The following is a 22,146-nucleotide window of genomic DNA, read 5'->3' on the forward strand; positions in this document are numbered from 1 at the left end:
TGCTTCATTTGAAGAACATGAGACACACACACAAAATGTGGGTGAAACGTGGGTGATGTTTTGTGACAAATCATATGAAAAATGGATTCTTTTTTCAGGCAAAAAAGGAACACAATAGCCAATTAAAATCAGTTTTGCTCACATGGATTTTGCTAGCACTGTGCTTTTCTGAATAGTATGACCCAGATGGCATTGATGCCACACTTATATTGACATTAAGAATATGTCAGTCATAGAATACCAGGTCCAAAATTCATTCTTCCCTGTGTTTTAGTGCGCAGTCTGACAGTGCATCCACACAGACAAAAACATTCACTCATGTTCCAGTTGGTTCGACACTCCACCACTGTCAAGTACTTTATTCACAATAAGTTCATTTCTCTTCTTTAAAAAATCATTTTTAATATACAACACAATTTTGACAAGACAATTCTGTTACAGCTAAACTTGAGCTCTTGAGTTCCAGCTTCTCTCATAACCAAAGCAAGCACAAAGAAGATGGGAAAGGAAGATGAAGTGAGACAGATGAGCCAGAAAGTTAGAAGAATGAGACTAGACAGGAAATTGACAATAGGGACTGCGATTAATATGATTTCTGTACGTAAGAACCAAAATACTCAAATAAAAATTAGAAAACAACAGTAATAAAAAACAGTAAGAAATAAAGAATTAAGAGAAACAAAAGCAGAGGTGGCACAAGGACGCTGTATCCAAGAGCACCTCACACATGCATGTCTGTTCTGCCGCTTCAAGTCCACATACACAAACACACAAACTGCGCTGTGTGCTTCCCCCGTCTTCCAAGCACATGTGCATCTCTGGGGGCTGGAGGAGGGCTGGGGGCGAGTGGAGAGGGCTCCCATCCTTCCCTTGTTTCCTTGAGCCGAGTTAAGAGTCTCTGTCTCTCACAGAACAGCTCCAGTCATCCTCTGTCCAACTGTGCCATTGTGTGTACATTTGTATAATATATATTTATCTATTAGCGATTCCATTTCTTTTGGCAGGGCTTAAACCGAGGAGCTGCTGTTGTAAAGAGGGTAATGGGCAGAGTGGCTTTTATAGGTCAATGTAAATACTGCCATTAGTGTACTTTACAAAGATAAATTAGTATTAGAAGGTAAACCTCTGGGAACAGTTGCATTGACTGTAGTAGATCATCTTGGATCATCTTAATCCATGTTGATCTGGGTGTGTGCGCATGTCACAGAACTAGCAGGCAATGGACACAAGCTTAACAGTCAAGGTGTTGGGGCAGGTTGGAGATGGACAGAGATGACGAGAAGGAGAAAGAAGGACTCCTTTCCACGATGGGTTCTCCCATCATCAGCCAATCAGCCCTGGGCTCCTCCATGTAAAGGTGCAGTGAGTTGCGCCACCTAGAGGAGGGAAGAATGAAAATATCAATAATGACCTAAAGTAGAAACATAACTATAGGGTTACTAGAGTAGAGTATTTACCTGCTATCTTGAAATGTAGGTGTAGGTGCGTGAGGGGGACCGACCCTCTGACTGCCCGTTGGTCGAGACGTTCAAGAAGTCCCAGATCAGGATAGTGTCGTCATGGGAACTGCTGATAATTTGGAACTCATCAAACTGGAGCCGGAAAACACGTCCAGAGTGCTCCTGAAATCACAAAACATGACAATGAAAATCTTAGACATTGAGATTCTGAATAATCTCAGAATATTCAAATTAACCATTGTTTAATATATACCGTGTACAATCAAGTAGAACATTTTGTTCAGTGCAAGGTTGGTTCTTATGGGCTTTTGCACATAAAAGAATAAGAACCATTTAGTTGCTTATGCACCTAGAGTATTAGACTGGAAGGCTCCTTTACGTTTATATGGGAAAGCCGGTGGCGACCCACTGGACACAAGCTGAGAGTGGAAGAAAACAGGCTTTGGCTCGAGTCAATTTTATTTACACCGCGTTCCAAATTATTATGCAAATGACATTTTTCTCTAAACTGTCAACTCAAATGGCAGTCAGCATAATTTTCAAGTCTTTAACTGGTGGAGGATCATTTAAATGTGGTTAAAAAAAATCTTCCAGTGAAAACAGCATTTTTTTCAATAATATCTACTGATCCAAATTATTATGCAACTCATCGTTTCAATATATTTTAAAGCTTGTAATTAACTGAAAATTGTCATTTGTTGAATTTGCAGCATTAGGAGGTCGTATTTACTGAAATAAAAAAAATCTTAACAGGTCAAGTTCTATTTTAACATAGGAAGACGGAAGTAGTTCCTTGTCCGTCGAAACGCGTAAGGTATTTTAACAGTTTTGTTTGTTTTTACGTAGTGTCTTTCAAAAAGGAACCAAAAACTACAATTTGTTATTCAAGAAGACATAATGAATGTAATAAAAGAACGTATAGAAACATGGTGCCAAAACATGACTGGTGACACGTCAAAATTCAATGCGGTCCAAAAAAAGAAATACAGGACATACAACGTTACAGTTATATGTTGTTTATAAGAATGCAATTAATTGACTGTTGTTTGTTTTGTTTTTTATTTAAATAATAAATAAATAAATTGGCTCTAAAACCAAAAAATAACAATGCCTGTATATTATTAACACAATGTTTCTCCTCTTTGCTCATTACTTGACACCGAGTCCTGCTTAGACCTGGTTTAGACCTGGTTCAAACCTCCTTGCTGCCAAGATTTATAGAAGCCGTTAGGGAAACAGCGGGACAAAATTTGCGCAAGCATACTTAATCTGCTAATAAAGGTCTTGGTTTTAAAACTTTAGCGAGCCATATTTCAGTCATTCCTTGGCCGTTTAAAAAAAGCAACTTTCAGTTCATCCGATCTGTAGCTACTGCTCTGAAGCAGAGAGACAGAGAAAGACAGCGCTCAACTGAGGGGATTTACTGTCGGGACCAAAGTTCGGATACATGGTCAGGGTCCAGATAGAGGTCTGCCATTCCATGGCCTCTGGTCTACACTGTTCAGTGTTCCTTTTCTTCTTAGAAGGCATGTGGCTCTAGTCTTCATCAACAAAATTGGTTTCTGTACGAGCTAGGCACATGGACCACAGCCGGACCGTAAACTGTACTGTAACAGGCTTAATTTTAGATTTCATTAAGTGCAACGTCCTTCTTAATTTGTTTGAGTGTATGTGTTAGTGAGTGAATGAATGAATGGTGGTGGTCAGAGTGGTGTAGATCTGTGCAGCTGTGCTTATGTCGGTCTGTCCCAAGGCACAGCCGTGGTTACATACGTAGCGTGCCACCACCGTGTAAATTGTCCCATGTAAAGCAAAAAGCAAAAAATCATGGACCTTATTTCTTTGAATAGTTTCAAGTCTCTTGTGATGTCAGTCCAGTCCAGATCATCGGTGTGTGAATGTTTTAACTAATGTTGCGTATGTTTTTAAATGTATGGAAACCAAGTGTTGCTGCCCATCTTGGCCAGGTCTCTCTTGTAAAAGAGATCTAAGATCTCAATGGGACTAACCTGGTTAAATAAAGGCTGAACAAAACATTAAAAAAAGCGCTTTGTGATGTCTGTGAAATAAAAATAAAACTTGGAAGACCTATGCATATTTTTATAACTACTCATTTATTACACATATAGTTTTTAATTAGTTTTTTACGTGTTGCTTGGTGCTAAACATAAATTGGATATAATTATGTTCAAATGTAGCGCAAAAATAGAACAATAAAATAAACGTGTTTGCTTTAAAAGTAGCGATAAGACTGGCGATGAAGAACCAGACCAATAAGGGTAGAAATATCAATAATCCCTAACAATACCTATCTCTAGTGCCCAATGAGGTATCAAAGTATATGGAAAGGCTTCAAGATATATGCCTCTAGCCAGGGTGGTAAAATGTGCTGAAAGTCTTATACTAACCACCAGAGTGCGTAGACATAGCGTGCTGGCAGGAGCTCTGGGGTCAAGTGCTGCCTGTAGATCCCACACTTTGATTTTACTGCAAAAATAAACAGAAACAGTGTCACCAACATATTGTCTACTTTATGCTTTTACAGCTAATTATGTCAAAAACAAGCTGTCAAAAAACACTAGCCAATCCCAATTCACTTTTATTTTACCCCTATTTTACCCCTACCCCTACACCTTAAAACAAAGAGCCAAGGGCAAAGGCAGAAAAGATGGCCCTAAGAAATGGAACAGCCCTCGATGATCTGCATTTACATCAAGCAAATAATCAAGATGATCTAGTTTTTGCTATTAGAACACATTCAAATGAAAGACATTTTAAATAGCAAGCCTCTACTGATCTGTATTTCATGTATTTACTGAACCAGTTCATCAGTAACTACTTGTAACAGACGGTGATGGTGTAATCAGCAGTTTTTGAACACCAAAACAAGAGGACTGCAGAGCGCTCGGCTTTATCACTATCACGACTACCGCTGACCCGCTGTGACTGCAGCCTCACAGGGAGCTCAGCAGAGCCGCTCATAGTGCATTCAGAGCGGGGGCTGACAGACAGACTCTGCTTGGACCCGTGGCACAGCTGCAGCTGGAGACAGCAGTGGGCAGACCTCAGATACGAGGCACAGGACTCAAGTTATGTCGATGGCAACATATAGAAATGTATATAAAATGCGACTCTCAAATGTCACTTGTAACTATGTGGCAGAGTTTGGAAAGTTGCCGCAGAGAAACGGGGCACACATTTACAGCAATTAATAATTTGATCAAACGTGAACAAAACTCACCCATCATATGCACCACTAACAATCCTCTTGTTGTCGAAGCGAATGCAACGGACCAGCTCCTCGTGACCTTCCAAGACTCGCAAACAAGCTCCACATTCAATATCCCATAACCTATAGAACAGAAAATGCAAGATGTTCTTTAAAAATTAACATTCCAACCATCAACCAAAATGACATCATGCCACCCAAAAAAAACATACAATAGAAATGTACAGTGCCCCCATCAAGAGATATTTATTCACTCCTTACTCCAGGGTTCACACCAGGATTTTTTCACAGCGTAGGGGCAGCCTGCGCAGTTTTACGGCCGTAATAATAAAAAAAATCCTGAATTTCGAGGGCCACATTTTTAAAATTTATTTAACCGAAGCGATTCAAAAAAGGAAAAACACTGAAAATCCCCCTATTTTGGTTGAAACGCAGTGTACGGGTGAAATCAGTGTGGGGGAAAAAATTCACAGCGTAGGGGCCCCTACGCTCAATTGCGCTGGCCTATTGAGCGTTATCTGGATAACAAGCAGCAAATCGCGGCTTCCTTCATGAAAATCTGTCGCATATTTATGTCAAAAACCTGCTGTAAAGATGATAGAATGAGTCATGGCTGAATACAATGAACGTGGGTATGACCTGATCCAAACCCTCAACCTGCCCATCATTAATAAGGACCATGTGCCTCACGTTTTCGAAATCTGCAAGAGGAGGATTTGCCATCGCTGTGGCAGGACTCCTCACTGGCTATGGTGCTGGACAGAGCTTTAAAAAAGCAGCGACTTCAAGGTAAAGGACAGCTGTTGATGTGTTTGCAAAGCAGATGATATATTATCTTGCTAATATATGACAAGTGCGTTGATTAACGCTTTCTTTTCCCTTTGACTCCATCGCATTTGTGGGAAGAGAAGATAAGCGCAGAGGGGCTTTCTGTGCAATGGCAGTAGTAGGGCTGGGCGATAAATGTAATTAATTAAATTAATTCAGGCTTTTAAAAACAGACATGTGGATAATGCCAAAATCGTTAAATCGCATCCACCACTCCATGTCTGCCTGACATGCTGCCAATTTCGTAGCGTTGTAGCCGCTCCGTAGCGACTATTTTAAAAAATGACACCAGGGAGAACCCAGCGACTTTCTGACAATCTCTGCTGCTTCACAAAGGCCACGTGTTGTATTTTCATAGCGCAGCACAATGGAGTTTTCTATGCTAAAACAACGTTTATCCCCCTTCTCTCAAGCTGAGCCCTGCTCTGAGCAGAGGCTCCATTTAACTCCCCGCCTTTCTCCTTGTCAATCACAGCAGAGCTGGATAAAACTAAAAACGCCTTTGAAAACTCCATGGCTTATTAAGAAGTTTTACTTTTGAGAGCAGACAAGAAATATTTAAAACAGAAATAACTATTTTAATGTGCCTAATTGTAGGGTATATTATACATCGTAATCGTCCAAACTGAGCAACAAAATAATAACTTTAGAGATAGAGATAGAGATAGAGATAGAGATAGAGATAGAGATATACACACACACAGATACAGTGTGGCAGAAAACACGAGTTGTGTGCCTCATTTTATCAGGGCAAAATCAGGGGAGCTGAGAAAAATCGCGGTGAAAATTAGTCACAAGTTTGTACACCTATTTGATGTATTTCATTTCATCTTGTAGACTTTTGCTTATAACCGATAAATAATTCTTCAGCCGATAATTAGGCCCGATAATTAGGCCCGATAATTATAAGCTCAAATTTCATTGAATCTGTGACTCCAGCTCGCTGCCTTTCTCTCGGCTGCACCGCCCCACTCCTACGGCAGCCCGGAGCTGCTGCCGATTCATGACAACAGCAGATATACACTCTCCCGGGCGACTTCTGCACTGTTTTAGCTGTAAAATATGAAGAGTATTCCAGCAAAATGGCGCCATCCGTGAAGGAAGAGTTTTTTTTAACTTAAAATCGAAGTCACGTCAACATTTTCACCACACCAAAATGTGAAAAACACGAGAAAATGCGAACCGTGGAAGCGGCGCAGCTCGCGTTTTCTGCCACGCGGTGCACAAATGCACAAATTAGCCCAATGCAGGAGAGAGTGTATTGCTTTGGTGCCATCGTATTTCATCGTATCTGATATTTGTCAATAATTATCAACGGCCTATAAAATCGTGCATCCCTAACTAATATAAACAGTTGGAGCCGGTTATGAATGGAGACAATAGGGAAGCTTTACTGGGTGTATTATGTTTTACATCATGAATTGCAAAAATCAATGAACAAGAATTGCCCTCATGCATCCCTACACAAGACTTAACATTTTCTTACCGGATTGTGTTGTCTGACGAGCCACTAACCACCAGCCGATCTCTATACTGTAGACATGCAATGCCCCGCTTATGACCATTGAGAGTGCGCACAAACTCGCACGTACTGGTGCTCCACACCTACAGAGCACAGATTTATTAGCATTTCAAAACCAGTCAAACTTGCATTTAAATATGTAAAAACTATATTCTTCACCTTGATGGTTCGGTCCCCTGAGGCAGACACGATGTACTTGTCATCAAAGTCAACTACATTGACAGCAGCTCGGTGTCCAACCAGGACGCGCCGTAGGCTGATGTCAGTTGGAGATGCCATGTCCCATACTGCAATTGAGCGATCCTTCGAGCATGTGACCATCAGACCGTTGGCAAAGCGGAGGTGGAGCACTGCCTCATTGTGGTGAATGAGGGTATTGAGAACTTCACCTGTGGTCACTTCCCACACCCTGTAAATGAAAAGAAATTAAATGTCAGCATATCAACGAGAAAAAGAAAGTCAAGAACAAGGAAATTGCATCGGTGTGATAAATGAGGAGGTAACAGGAAGAGAAGGCGGGTGAACTGTGCTTGAAGTTGAAGTATGGAAAAGCCATGTAATGAAACTTTAGGAAAAACAATGAAGATGAAAGCACAAGTCGAGTTTCACACATGTACAATGAGTGCATAACATGGTGCAGAGCAGCACCACAGGGCACTTCGAATCAACTGCAGAAACCGCTGGAAAAATTGACACCAAACCAATAAACAAAGTGCATGTCAAACTGTTGCTATGAAAGTGAGGTCACATTTTCCTTGGACATTGTCCAATGAGTTGGTCTGAAGTGTGAAGTAATAAGAGAATTAATGTTGAGCTTCTGTGTACAGAAGCCAACCAAGTGTCAACACACCCAAGAGCCAGCCATTTAAATATTAGCGGTAAAACAAACTTGAGCTTTTTAGAAATGGGAAATCTAACCATGAAATAATAAACCTGTACATTTTCTCCTTTTTGCTATTCAAATTGGCAGACATCGAGTTCCCCCTCTGCCCCTCGGTCGGATGCAGGAAAACAGTACAATTCGGGCGTTCTGCTCTCCCAAAATTTTATCCACTGAGCGGCGCTGTGATAAAAAATGACACAGTTCATGGCTGAGCGCACTTCCTGCAGCTATTATACTGCATTCAGACTGAAGGCGATGGAGACTTTTCTGTTCTGTTTTATTGCCTTAATGGTTTGTGCAGCCCTGTGGGGAAACTCCTGCTGTAATATTGGGCTACACAAAACCACTGATTGATTTAGACGTCAGGGGCGAGTGATTTTGAATGTGTTCTGAAGCGTAGGAAAGAGCTCTTGACTGAAAAACAACTGATGTTTTGGTTCTAACTAGTCTGTCTTTGTTATTGCCATGTCCTATGGATCTTCAACTACTTTGTTTACTTCTCAATCTAGTTAAGGTGTAAATGTGAAAATATCAGCGTTTATAATGCAGCCACTGCTAAGGACTATTGCCTTTTTTTCCGTTAGCATTGCGTTAGCTACAGCGCTAATCACACCATCCTCGCTGCAGCACGCTCTGATGCACTGATCACAGAAACTCCCTCACCTCCGGATTCACACGTCTGAGATGAAGGTGAGCCTGTGCTGCTTGGAGGCTAATGTGTAGGAATGTTTTGGATAAAGATAAGAACTCATCATCTCACAATTACAGACTAAAACACAATAGCAAATAGCAAGAAGCCTTATTGTAAATTATGTAAATGGCCATGTGGACTACTTTGAATTTCATACGTTTACAAAAGGACTTAATAGTACGTAATACTTTAATAAGCCAGTTGTAAATATTTCATGTTTCAGTCTAGGCTATAGTTTACACACACAAAACAAACTTAATAACGGTAAATGAAAATAAATAAATACATAAAAATAAAAAAATCGTAATGGCAATATTGGCAAAATCATTCAGACCTAAATCGTGACAATACTATTGTCCCATTTAGTGTTGATAAAATTTGATTTGATTCTGAATTAATGGCATATGTAGCATATGGATGACGTGTAAGTTGGATGAAAACCATCTGGCCATTCGTACAGAAGTCACATTGAAAAAGATCAGAAAAGGCATCTTTACAGGGAAGGTAGGGGTGGGATTGAGCAGTTCTGGAGGTGTTTCTGCAGTCTAAACTGAACCGTTCCGTGTCTAAAGGGGAGTTCAAGCCGCCCCGGCCTGGAGCTACCTCTGCGGTGTAGCCTAAAGTGGTTTGCCTGGGACCAATTAGGATAGAGGAGGAGCTTTACACGGCTATGCATTGATTTTATGGAAAGAGAATACTGTTGAGCAACCTAGCCTACCTAACCAAGCTAAAAAGCACAACTAGATGTTTGCAGTTGACATTATTGCTAAATAAATTGCAGCCATAGTGAACTACAATCATTGTGACTATTCTTAATGGAGTGATTCCTTAATGGAGTGATTCCTTCATGCAAAAAGCTCAAAGGTGAAAATGTTCAAAAGTGAAAAAGCTCAAAAGTGAAAATGTTTCTGCAATGTAGTGTTTCAGTAAAAGGGCATAACAGTATTGTATGAATGTCTAGCTGTAGTATTAAGTAAACTGCATTTTAATGTTGTTTTAACATTGATAATCGTTTCCATCCATTTTGGAGAAAAGAGGGAGCACACAATCAGTAATACATTTTACATTGATACTTTGATGGCAAACCCTTTAGTACCTGACAGTGGAATCAGAGGAGCCGGTGACAATGACTCTCTCGTCATACTGTAGACATAACACCGAGCCTGTGTGACCGGTGAGGATCTTCAGACACTCCAGGGTTTGTTTGTCCCAAATCTGTGTAACAAGAAACAAAAGCCCACAGAATTAATTGTCTAGTTCCTCAATAGTTCTTCTGAATAACAATGCAACACAAGAGTTAAAGCTTTCAGGCTGATTTGATTTTGAATTTAATGTGTTAATTTATTTCAGGCAATGGCATTTAACATGAGGAGCACAAGGGAGATATAGGAATTACATAGCTTACGTCATTAATATACCATCTAATTGTGCATCAATATGTAACATTGTGAATGCATTGGTAAATGTGATGATTTCTTATGTAAAGTGTTACAGCCTGAGAGCTACACATACCTTTATGGAATTATCCCTAAGGCCACTGATGATTTTTTCATCGTCATACTGGAGACAATAAACACCTTTACTATTTTCTGAGCGACACTGAATCCTCTGCAAGTTGTGTCTACCACATCTCCAGTTTGCCTCAATAGTCTAAAAAAACAAAAACAAAAAGACAGGGACAGCATGAATGGAGAAAAAGACAATTGAGGATCAACACTTATACTTGTCATAACTCTCATGAAGTATGTTACCTCAATGTCTTGGATGATCTTAGGATAAAGAGAGTGATAATACGAGTTGGGTGGTACTTCCGCTGTACGATTTTTGAACAAATATTTCTCCCTGAATAAGGAAAACAAAGAATTGTTGTTTTGGTCAGCTGTGGTTATTATTTAAGTGCACAAGCAATGTGTTCTGGGATGAGGGGGGAGATGTAAACCGTAAAACTATGGGGGAGGATAATATTGGCAAAATACTGGTAGTTTAGAGCATCATTAACAAAAAAAGCACTAAAATCAGATTAGCCACTACTGTATAAAAACTAAAGTTCAATTGAGTATTGGCTGGTCCTCATTGTTTCTCAATAAAAAATATATTTCTAAAAATGCTAATGGATGTGTCACATGAAGGAGGTACAAAAATGTATGAAATAAGCTACAACTGCTGCAATATACTTTCATTAGTTACAGAAGCACTTCTACAGTTGAGAATATTACACTAGGTATAATCCGTAAGTGGAAAGAACATTAATAATTAATATGCACATGGTATGGCTTTGTGTTGCTTTTGGGAGACACCCGCTTCCACTTCAATGTGTAGAAGCTTTAAACGACCTGTAACTAACTGGTAAAATTCTTTCAAAAAATTAAAAAAAGCATCACAATGGCCTGTATTTATATATACATACATACATACATATACCAAAAAAGCTGTAAAATTTGTTTCAGAAAGAAAATCATGCAGCCAGTGTGGCCTAACCAGTAAGATCCCCTGTATTCAACCCAGTCAGTGGCAACAGAGCCTCACAAAACCTTCCTGATTTGTTATGAACAATGGGCCAAAAATCACATCTGATAATCCACTGAGAAAGGTGGTAATGTTAAATTCAGAGCAAGTATTGACACGCAGTGCGAGCCCACTGCATGGCAGTACCTGCCTGACATTTGATGAAGTTCCCAAACTCTGTATGCTACACTTACCACTGATGTCTTTCAGACAAGCCTTTCCAAAGTGGATCAGTTCGAACCATGCGTTCAATTAGTTTTTTCCAGAGCATTCCTTCAGAGATGACCCTCTGCCACTCCTTACATACAAGCTCGGCTGAACATAGTGAGCGTGCATCCAGAAAAGACAGGATATTCTCTGCTATGTGGTCTAATCCTTGAGCTGAAATACACCATAAAATGTTTTAAGTGTTTAAAAAGACTTTAAAATCGAACTTTAGAGTTTACTGTACACTTTTTACCTGGCAGCGCAGTGATGAAATCCCTCTGCAACATGGGTTTGAGGTAGGAGTTTATGTGACCGTGCTGATAGTGGCACATCCGGGAGATCAGGCGCTCAACAAACTCCACTTGGTCGGCCTCTGACCACTGGTCAAATAGAGCGATGCAGTGTTCCTTCTCCTTCTCATAGTTGCCCTCTGATGGACGTTTGCGCGACACCACAGGACCATTACTGAGCTGTGGGAAACGAGAACACCTCAAAATTACATCTGTAATTGTGATGCACGGATAACACAACTAAATTGTAGAAAACACCAGATTGGGTTAACGCAAATAAGAGGCTAGAAAATGTAATACGAGTGTCCAATATTGCGATAACAATGTTACTACACCATTTCAACACCATATTTTCCATTCAATTTAAAGACACGTCACAAGTAGACTAAACTAAAACGTTTGCACTTGTTCCGTGCATTTTTGTCTTTGGCTGAGTGCAAAAATTGTGTCAATCCCCATAAGTAGGAAGACTGATTTCCCAGTAGATTGTGGTGTCACCTATACTGTAATGCAATATTTTTTGCAATATATTGTGCAGCCCCTTCGCAGCCTTAGAAGAGGCACATCTCAAACAAGGTGCTTCTCTTTAAGTTATGTTTCACATCATATCACACTGACATGTAGCAATACTACAAAGTTTCTTCAAGACAAATCTCAGAATGAAATCGTGAGCTAAAATGAAAGTGTTGTGCTCATACCTTGAGTAATGTGTTCTTCTTTGGTGACAGGTCGTCCACAAGGCTTTGTGAGTCCATACCTGATGTTGTCTAAAATGAAGAGACAAAGCATGTCTTTGACAAAATGTAGTTTCTAAGCTCATATATTGTAAGCAGAGAAAGGGTCAGAGCAGTTGGACACACAGGCGCCATAAACACAGCCAAAGAAAGGTAGTCATCATGGTTTCTGAGACGTGCACGCACAAACACAAGTGTACACACATGAGTGAAAACTGAGGCCTGCAACAAAAGGAAACAATCTGCCTCTTTGGATAAGAAATCTTGAGTTTATCAATATCAGCTGTCACAGAGATAAATCTCAATGAGCAGCTTTACAAGGTAAAATGTCTGGAGACAGCAAAAAGGGAGAACATATTGTATCATGTACATTAACTTCCAAGTAAATCATTAAAACACAAACATGTATGATTCCTTTGTGTTGGCGCTTGTTTTATCTTATTTGGAGTATTTTGATTTTGTATAATAATAATAAATACACAATTGGCAGGAGTCCCTCTCCAACCAATGCCAAGTTAGCTCTCTACACCCTTTGCACGGTCAATTCCACATGTCAATATGCTATGAAATAAAGTACATAGCAATGGCTTCAAAAACACAACTGATCACTGAGAAAGAAAGAATACAACCAAGGCAAACGGACGCAACGAGAATGTCATTGCTGATGTTAATGGCCATGCAGAACAGAAAGAGAGAAAGAGAGACAGAGAGAGAGGGAAAGGGGGGGCTAAACAATGTTTTGGATGTAGTCAGGCAGGCGCAGACAAGCATGTGGCCTCAGAGCTTTAGGCACCCCACCTCCGCCCTCACACCTCCAGGTAATATAAGTTACTACTCGAGTAATTCTCTGGATTTATACCACTGATACATTGAATAATCAGAGCGATCATGTATATATATAGAAATGTTTACTGTAACTACTAATCTACAACATAATGGTATACCAGAGAAGAACTTGAGGCACTGAGCTTCCAGCGGGGCAGAAAGGATAGCATAGGTTGAGGGGGTTGTGACTGTGAGGTCGGTACAAATGTGGCATGAGGGGTTTAGTGGAGTGGCATAGTGAAGGGTGGGGCAATGGTCAGGAGAGAGGGGGAGGGAGGGAGGGGGGACCAGCAGAATTAAGAGGAGAGAGGCAGAACCTGGTTGTGAGCCCGGCTGGAGGGGATGCTCTGCAGGCACCTGAGTGCACACAAACTCTCGGCCACCGAGGAGCAGCCCAGCCAGAGAGAGCGAGGCACAGAGCACTGTGTGAAAGAGAGAGGGGTTGGGAGAAGGGAAGAGGAGGGCGAGGTGGTAGTGAAGGAGTGATGGAGGGGCAGGGACAGCAAACCAAAGGAAGTGAGTCAGTGAATGGACAGATGGGTGAAGTGGTGAGGAAGAAGACAAAGACAGGTAGGATAGTCAAGAGATTCATTGTAGTAAAGAAAGTATGTAAAATAGATAAATAAACAATGCAAGGTTGGTAATTGTAGTATGCGAGTAAAGGGAAACAGGGGAAAGAGGTGGGAGAAATAGTGAGGGAAAAACCAGTATTAGAGCTACACACACATTGGCACAAAGTGAGTGCAAAAAAGATCCATCCACACAACGTACAGACCAATATACAAACACTAAGCATTATTAGACATGAGCTCGTGGGATAGGTGGAGGAGAGGGAGGCAAAGGAATGCGATTGAAATTTGGATTTGTAGATGTAAACTTGATTTCCTATTTAATAGCTCTTTTCTTTTGTTTCTGTCCACTATAAAGCAGTGCTCTGTAGGAGATGGCTGTTAGTTGTGTTACCAAAAATCGTTACATTTTAAGTAAATATTTGATAAGGATCTTGTGTTGATGTGATTTCACAAACGTTTTGCAGATTCAAACTTTTTTTTTAATAAAAAGGACAACGCTAGGATAAAGAAAGATGCAACTTATGGGTTACAATATTCGCACATTATATACTGAAACCTTATGAAAGAAACTGAAGCTACATACATTATGACAGAAATGATTGGTCTTCTCGTGTCTACCACTACTTAAACTCTTCTACCGATACTAGCCATAGCATTCTGGAGGGTCAAGCAAGCAAACTTTATCACGTTCAATAACATATCTAAAACTAATCACAGATTCTTACGATGTCCATGCGAGACACAGGTTCCCCATCAGCCAAATTAATCACACTATACATGACTGTCAAATATACTTAGCAGTTAGCAAGTTAGCTATAGAGCTAATTGCTACCTAGCAAGTAGTGAATGAAAAAAGCAACACTTCCTTCTACGCACTTCACAAATATAAACATACAAACATGACTCCTTTATCAATAAGTACTTTGTCGTAATATTGTTGCCCCAGTTCGATCGTCTATCAGTCCATGTCGTGTGCCAAAGTAAGGGGAAAGGCTCATCATAAGACATTTGCGGGATAGTTTGGCGTCTGCTTAGAGCTAGCTTTAGGCTAAGTAGCAGACAGGGCCCTGCTCAAGTGGCGCAGCGTCACCGCAGTGAACGCTCCCCGAGAATCCTGTCTCGACCTCATCGGACGATCTACAACAGCCATTTAATTGGCCTATGTCGATAATTGCAGTGTAAATATTGTGTTACAAAATCACCTGTCGTATCCAAATCCTGATCTATGTTCCGACTATAACCAGTATCTCCTTTAGCTAAAATGCATCGATAATTCCAGGCCTTCTCTGATTTCTGGTCCCCCTCCTTTCTCCTCCGCCTCTCCGCCGCTTCAGCCCATTCCGACCATCGGTTTGGGCCTCAGCGTTTTTATCCAATGTGGAAGCGAAAAAGAACACTTCAAGAGTTACGTTGACACATAGAAAACCGAACTTACCATTAGTTCTATGGTTTTGTCCTCCATCTCCGGCTCCATGTTGACGATCACCCCCGAAACTCGCTCTGAAAATGGAAACCCAGCCCTGCGTCGGCGGCCCGCAAATGCAGAAACGTCATTCACTCCGCTGGAGCATACAGCTTTGGTAGGGCAGTGTCAAAAGGGTGGGTGGGGGATGGGAACGCCCATGAAACTGTAAACCTCACCGATTGGACACATTTTATCAAAAGAGGAGTGGTTACGCAGCTATGCCTTATATTGATTGGCTTACCGTGCTACCAAGGCTTCCCCGGTGACTCCCCCAAACAAAAGGCCAAATAGATGAAGATGCTGTTGCTATCCTGAAGAATTCACTAAGGCAAAATCAATCATCCGCAAAGCTGTATTATAAACCGCTGCGGGTTATTGGTTATTCAGAAATGTCCGATTATTGTTCTAGTAATGGAATAAACAATGGCGCGTGCTTGTCCTTAAAGTACCTTGCCAGTAGGGTTTTGGACTGGTCCATTTGTGCAATTTTACAGTACATTGTTAGAACATAATGAGGGCTGGGCTAAAACTATTTCTATTAACAAAATGATGTCATAACAGCAGCTTGTTCCAAAAAAAAGTCCATTTAGCTTTTCTTTAACACACATATTTGCTGCAATGCAAACTTTTCTCTACACCAAGTACAATTGTATCCATTGTCCAAATGTAAGCCAATGACATAAAAAAATTCAGATTCTGTAATTGTTTTAGAAAACAGTACTTTCCATTATGCATAATTATTTCACCTTTTAAGTTTGAAGAACAATTCCTGATCATTCACGCCTTTAAATATCAAAGCATTCTTTTCAGCGAAGATCCAACCATTAATGAGCAAACAGACCACAGCAGATGAGGAGGTAGCAATGGTTTTCAGCAGTTTAAATTTAATACTTTGTCCCCCTTTCTCTACAGAAACCCAGGTAAAAAAAATCCCCCACTCTCATAAAATACAACAGCAGCAGTTACCAGTAAAAAAATGAAATGCAAAATATAGAGAAAGCATAGAAGAGATGAGGGACATTATGAGGCAATGAAGGAAAATATAATTTCTGTTTGTAGTAAATCCAAAGTTCATCTTTAGACCGGAAAAAGGGGGGAGCAGATAATCTGGGAACTTGCTGTTGTGTTCATTCAAAATGGAGGGGAGCAGAAAAAAATAAGATAATGAGTCGAGTCCAATCCAACTGGGGAAGGAACCAGCACTCTAAGGCAGGGATTTATTCAGGAAGGGTTTTCTCCCTCTCTGGACCACAGAAAATCACACTCCTCTTCAGCCCGTGTGATGTATTCCGTCATGTGTACACTTGATCAGTGTGTGCACATTGTGTATGCAACAGGAATTTGGAAATTGGGTCTCATTGTACTGTATACGGTCAATGTTGCACCTCTCGTTTGCTGCATGAGAGGCATTTTTCCTTAATTCTTCATTCATTCCATTTAAACTTTTTCTCCCAATAACAGTCCCCGACTACCTAGTAGTCATCCAAATCAAAGAACTCATCGTCCTCTCCTTGGTACTCCATGCCTTGGAAATCCACTCTGTACCGCAAGATGCCTAAGGAGCAGAGAGAGCAGTAGCAACAATCAACATCACCTAAATACACATCTCACATTTTTTCTTAAAATTTGTGAACAATTCATTTTCTTTGAGATGTGCAGCTGCTAGTAATGTGACAGTAAAAAAATACTCACCCCCAATGCCTCCAAAGCCCTTGACGAACTGGGAACCCTCTTGACTTTTGTCTGTGACTATCTCCAACGTGGCTCCAAATTTCTTATAATTGTTGGCAAACCACTCCAACAAAGGCATGCTCTCGATCAGCTCATGTTCCTGCCCCGTCTTAAAAGTGAAGTAAGAGTACAAGAAGTAAAACTTGTGTCACAAATAGGCATGGGACGATGAACAATTATATTGTTAATCGCGATAAAAAATGCAGTGATTAATCGATCCCCATATTTAATTAATCGTGACCATTGTGCCAGAAGATAATGGTTAAATCCACCAGTAACCACCACTATCAGTCAATTATGGTGTTACACCACAAGGGGTCCCTGCTCCACTAATCATTGCAGGCTTTTGGCAGAATGAGTGAGAAATGCTGCCCCCGCTGTCATGGCATGTGAACAGGTGAATGTTGTGGATTCGAATAAAAGGCCCTTTTATACTTCAGCGACAACTACTCGCTTAAGTAATGGATGCACATGGGAGCCAATCAGTGAGTTGGTGACAGCTGCAGTTACGTGGATGAGCCACCGATGTGCACCTGCTGCAAAAAGTGACTCTGCGTCAAGTGCTGCAGAACACAAGCGCCGTGATTGGTTGATCCTTTCACAAAACGAGGAAACACACAACAAATTCTCTCAGTCTCCCTCTTCCAGTGTCATCATGTTCCCATGATTTAGTGCTTGTGTGTTTTCACTTTGTTATTTTTATTTTTTTTAAATATACATCACAACGTGAACGCTGAAGAGCAACTGGAAGTTTGAAGAATTCTGGTTAGCGTCAAGCAGACAGGGTTGCGGTGGGCGGGACCAGCCGCTCAACTAAAAGGGGCTTAACTACAAACTTTATCCTCCCCGGGAGAAAGTTAAGTCCGCGGTGTGGGATTTTTTTTGGATTGACAGCAAAAGAAAACTTATGAAACTCCCATATGCAGAACATGTCAAAGAGCCTGCGTCAAGAGCTACGAAGTTGCAGGTACACCCGTCTAACAGACAACAGCCTGCATTGTTTGCAAAGCTACAGACAAACATAGCGTAATGTAACATGCTGAATGAAACATGCTTCAGTCAGAAGCTTTCTCAAAGTTTGTCATCTTTGCTTAGGCACCAAAGTTGATTAATGTGCTGCTAGCTAGTAGCACTGCATGGCTCTACTGTATGTTTTTTTTTTTTCTGATATAGATATAAAATATACCAAAGTGCTGCTGACACAACCTAAACCATGATGTTTTAATGCTATGTGGTTCTTCTGCGTTATAAAACCAGCAACAATAACTTTCTCTCAATTATGGCTATGAAAAGATCTGCTGGGGGGGAATATTTAGTTACACAATTCCCAAAATTTCTGGAAGTTTCAGTAACATGTTTAAACCATAGGCAAATGTCACGATAATATTGTTAATCGCAATTATTTTGGCCAAGATAATCATGACCCTAAATTTCATTATCGTCCCATCCCTAGTCACAAATTGTGGCAATGCCTTAATTTTGCGCAACAAACCTCTTTGTCTGTGAAGTGAGATTTATCTTTTTCTTGTTCCGGCGTCAAGTACAAAGTCTTCTCATCTGAAAGATTAAGAATTTAAGTTTGTGACCATAAAACATTACAGTGCATGTTTACAAAGTGCTTTTACCATTTTCTGCTCCATTGCTCTCCGCACCATGCACACGTAAAATGTAACGCATGGTATCCAAGTTCTCATAGACTATAAGGATCTCAACCGCTCCCATTTCCAAGGCTTTGAGTGTGTCCTCCACCCCAAAACAGTACTTCCCCGTGTCCTGACTGATTTCATCAAAGTATCTCCCTGGAAACAAAATATAAAAGATTAGCTTAATGACAAAACATGTCCCAATAGTCATGGGTTTACCATAACCAACCTATGAGCTTCTTCTCCTGGATGAACTTGACATTTGAGAGGACTTCTGCCGATAGCTCTATTGCCTGGTTGAATCCATTCTCTCCTCCATAGGAAATGTCTACTAGCTTCAACACCTTGGCTTGTAACCTCTGTTGTAACAATAAATAGTTATAATGAAATGTACGACAATATCACTTGATAAAAATATACACAATGACAAATGTAGACTCACTGGATCAAACATGTCAGACTGGCTGAGCTCAGTTTTGAAGTCAGCGGACCCTGCCAGGACCATTCCTGCCACATTAACTTTGTCATTGGAAACAAAGAGCTGCACAGCCGTTTCAGCCACTTTCCTCACGTAGTTGTGTCTTTTTTCCATTCTCAGACGGGCAAAACGCAGAGCAGACTGTCCTCCTCTACCTAAATACATTTAGCAAGGGTACATTTTATTTACAAGAAAAAAAGAAAAAAAAAACATCTGCTAGGGTCTTAATTACCATGCTTCTTGGGAAGGTCCACAGTGAACTTGTGCAGTACCTCCCTGGTATTCCCCTGTAGTGTACCAAATAGTGCACCACTCCCATCAATCACAATAAAGCCAAATTTGCTGTCATCTGAGAGTAATGCTGTCAAGGCCTGTATCAAATGTTGAGATAGAATTAGTAAAAAATACAATTTCATGTAACTACACATTCATAAGCGACACCTACCTCCGTATGAAACTTGTTGTCACAGAGATACAAGGAAGTGTTGATTGGCTTAAATGGTTCAAAGTCGATATTGACCTTTTTCTCTTTACCTTCTTCTGTGACAATGGTTCCACAGTACACAACCAAACCATTTGGTGGCACTGAAAAGGTAACATTAGATACAAGTTAAAAACTATCACAGAGCCTGTTGCAGTGATTTGTTTTGGATTTGGTGTTATTAAACTTGATGAACCTTAAGGGCAGAAAAGTTGTAAGAATTAACATATTACATACCCTTGTTGTACAGCTTTAGTCTTTGCTGTACAGATGTGATGGCCCCAAGTACAGAGAGCCTGTTTACTCTGCTTTTGATGTTTGACGCTGTGCCAAACTCATCAGCCAACATCTTGGCTACTCTGGATATCTGGTCCTTTGGAGGAATGATCAATGAGATCATACTGGTGCCATTACTACAAAAGAAAAGATAGAAAACAAACACATAAATCATCACATATGGCCAAAAAAGTGTTCTAGTCTGCAGGTAATAGCACATAATACTAAGTATGTATTTAGCACACAACAGATTAATGCAAAAGGTTTCTCTGAAATATCACCTTGACTAAGCTTGAAGGCCAAATAAGCTGGACTGTCAGCACATCATATGTTCTTAAGTTGAGAGCAAACTAGAGTAGACTTCCAATTGTATTCCATATGTTGTTGTTTTTTCATGAAATAAAAGGATATAGAGCAAATATATTGTTTTGCAACTTGCATTTAGGGTAAACAGTCAGTATGTGACATGGCAGATGTCAAGCAAAGGACAGTAAAGGCAACACTTAACAGGAAAACAAGCTGCCACTTAGAGCTGCCACTGACAACATCCAGAATAATTTAATGTAACAGAGCTATAGGCATACACCCTAAACGAGTAAATATCGAGTTATGATGATTTAAATAGTTATAAAGTAATAACTAACTACACTACAGTGTGGCAGGACAGGTGTCTCGTTTGCATTTGGGACGACTTTACAGTAAATGAATGTGATTACTGAAGAACATTAGCTAAACACAGTAGATAGCCGGCCTTGAAAGCTCCAACGTGCTCTTTAGATAAAGACATCTATGGCGGCCTCTCGCTAGAATGACGTCTGTTAGCGTCTCACTAGCCACGCAGTTAAAAACACCCTTATAAATCTAGAAGATCTATTAGACAGTGGTCCAGACCCAGGATAAAGAGCAAGAGGTGACAGATGATGACGTACAATCGCTGGTTTAGTCATAGAAACTGAATAATTCCAACAAAGGCCAACAGCCGGGCTAACCATGTTGAGCTAACTTAGCTTAGCGAGGGAAGCTACCACTCCCAAAATCGGCCCGCTCACCCAGTCTCCAGCTGTTGCCGCGGTACACACATTACACGTTATCGCACCAAACAACCGACCTCTAGACAAGCAGTCTGCACACAGTATCTGCTCGGTTACTTACCCGCGGGCCGCTTCCAAACTTTTAATCAGCTTCTTGATTTTCCATATCTCCACGTTTCTGTCCGCTGCGCTAGGGTCGTCCGCCATCTTTCCGCTATAACAGCTTCAGCACCTGAAAAGGAATAAAAGGGACTTTAAATGGGAACGTAGAATTACTTAACAATGAAAGCCGTCATGCAGTGTTGGATTTGATTTGAATGACAAGGTAAAATTCAAAGCGGTTCCCCCGTAATACCTCTCCTCGCTAGCGGAAGGGTGTCTGATAAGGCACCTAAGCGGTACAGGCTGCTCCACCAACCGCGAGGAAAAGGCCACACTGGGGCAGCCGTTCTCAACCCAGCGCGGGGAGAATCGCGGGCCTACTGTCTGCAAGGCCCTAGCGTCCACCCTGTTCTTACCTAATACGACCTACTTTCAACCCAAATTCCGCCGGATAACCAACAGAAAACCCTCTCAGCTGGGTCGGCGATGGCTACACTTCTGGACACGTAAATTCAGCCCGTACCTGCCTCGGACAACGCCACTCCGCTCCGCTCTCTGCTGCGATGAGTCGGTGGTCCGAGGAATGACGTTGCCTTCCAGGCCGGTTCTCTCTCCTCCACCGCACGCGTGGTGCTTTCGATGGGCCTCACATGTGGGAGGAGGGTTGGATTTGCTAGAGTTTGCTTCCTGGAAACCGCATAGAAACCAATTGCAATCGTCCCACTGGCCCGTCAATCTTTGCAGCCTAAAAGCTAATTGGACAGCTCCACAAAAAGCGGCTCAGAGCCCGAGACTGGGCGGGGATTCAGCGGCGTATAGTTTATGGAGGTGGTAGTAAGAGCAGGCTTTAATTTATGCTTTGATATGATTTCCACTTCACTTCTTGTACATTAAAAGAGCTTTTGTGGTACTTTGTTTGGAGGGGACAAGGGACGGGGGGAGGGAAGCATGTCACACACAACATTCACAAGGACAGAATACAAAGGCGATGTTAATAATACAAAATGCTTCCAATAAAATGACCTTTTATAGCCTAGAGATGTGTTAATCTAATTTTACCAAAATATATGATTTTTCTATTTTTTAATAAATTACTATTATTTTGTAGCCCAGCAATCATTGCCACACTGTTGGAATATATAGGTGGCATTTGCATCAGAAGTGTAAAAAAAAAAGTCTCTTACGTCTGTGAA

At 40.9% G+C, this 22,146-nt stretch overlaps 2 protein-coding genes across 4 annotated transcripts; both read right to left on the reverse strand.

The window, feature by feature from the left end:
* Positions 1 to 343: 343 nt before the first annotated feature.
* On the reverse strand, positions 344 to 15,335 carry fbxw11a (F-box and WD repeat domain containing 11a). Of its 2 annotated transcripts, XM_079556865.1 has the most exons (14): positions 15,182 to 15,254; positions 13,492 to 13,596; positions 12,314 to 12,382; positions 11,579 to 11,795; positions 11,313 to 11,499; positions 10,365 to 10,455; positions 10,126 to 10,263; positions 9,710 to 9,828; positions 7,199 to 7,448; positions 7,004 to 7,122; positions 4,702 to 4,812; positions 3,869 to 3,947; positions 1,458 to 1,622; positions 344 to 1,376 (listed from the first exon to the last, which is right to left on the reverse strand). In XM_079556865.1, exons 1-13 carry the CDS (start codon positions 15,218 to 15,220, stop codon positions 1,461 to 1,463), a joined length of 1,686 nt encoding a protein of 561 aa, XP_079412991.1. In that variant the 5' UTR covers positions 15,221 to 15,254; the 3' UTR covers positions 344 to 1,376; positions 1,458 to 1,460. The 2 variants fall into 2 exon arrangements, with proteins under 2 accessions (XP_079412991.1, XP_079412990.1); XM_079556864.1 differs by lacking the exon at positions 13,492 to 13,596 and having other exon boundaries at positions 345 to 1,376; positions 15,182 to 15,335.
* Positions 15,336 to 16,074: 739 nt separating this feature from the next.
* LOC306963336 (eukaryotic peptide chain release factor subunit 1) lies at positions 16,075 to 21,622 on the reverse strand. Of its 2 annotated transcripts, none has more exons than XM_079556877.1 (11): positions 21,477 to 21,622; positions 20,973 to 21,083; positions 19,782 to 19,957; positions 19,509 to 19,648; positions 19,296 to 19,434; positions 19,028 to 19,218; positions 18,815 to 18,944; positions 18,568 to 18,741; positions 18,435 to 18,499; positions 16,904 to 17,051; positions 16,075 to 16,766 (listed from the first exon to the last, which is right to left on the reverse strand). In XM_079556877.1, the coding sequence occupies exons 2-11, from the start codon at positions 21,056 to 21,058 to the stop codon at positions 16,684 to 16,686; spliced, it is 1,332 nt and encodes a 443-aa protein (XP_079413003.1). In that variant the 5' UTR covers positions 21,059 to 21,083; positions 21,477 to 21,622; the 3' UTR covers positions 16,075 to 16,683. The 2 variants fall into 2 exon arrangements, with proteins under 2 accessions (XP_079413003.1, XP_079413004.1); XM_079556878.1 differs by lacking the exon at positions 21,477 to 21,622 and adding an exon at positions 21,207 to 21,334.
* Between the last annotated feature and the right edge of the window lie 524 nt (positions 21,623 to 22,146).

This window comes from Gobius niger (genome assembly GCF_951799975.1).
Source record: "Gobius niger genome assembly, chromosome: 5".
In the NCBI taxonomy this organism is placed as follows: Eukaryota; Metazoa; Chordata; class Actinopteri; order Gobiiformes; family Gobiidae; genus Gobius; species Gobius niger.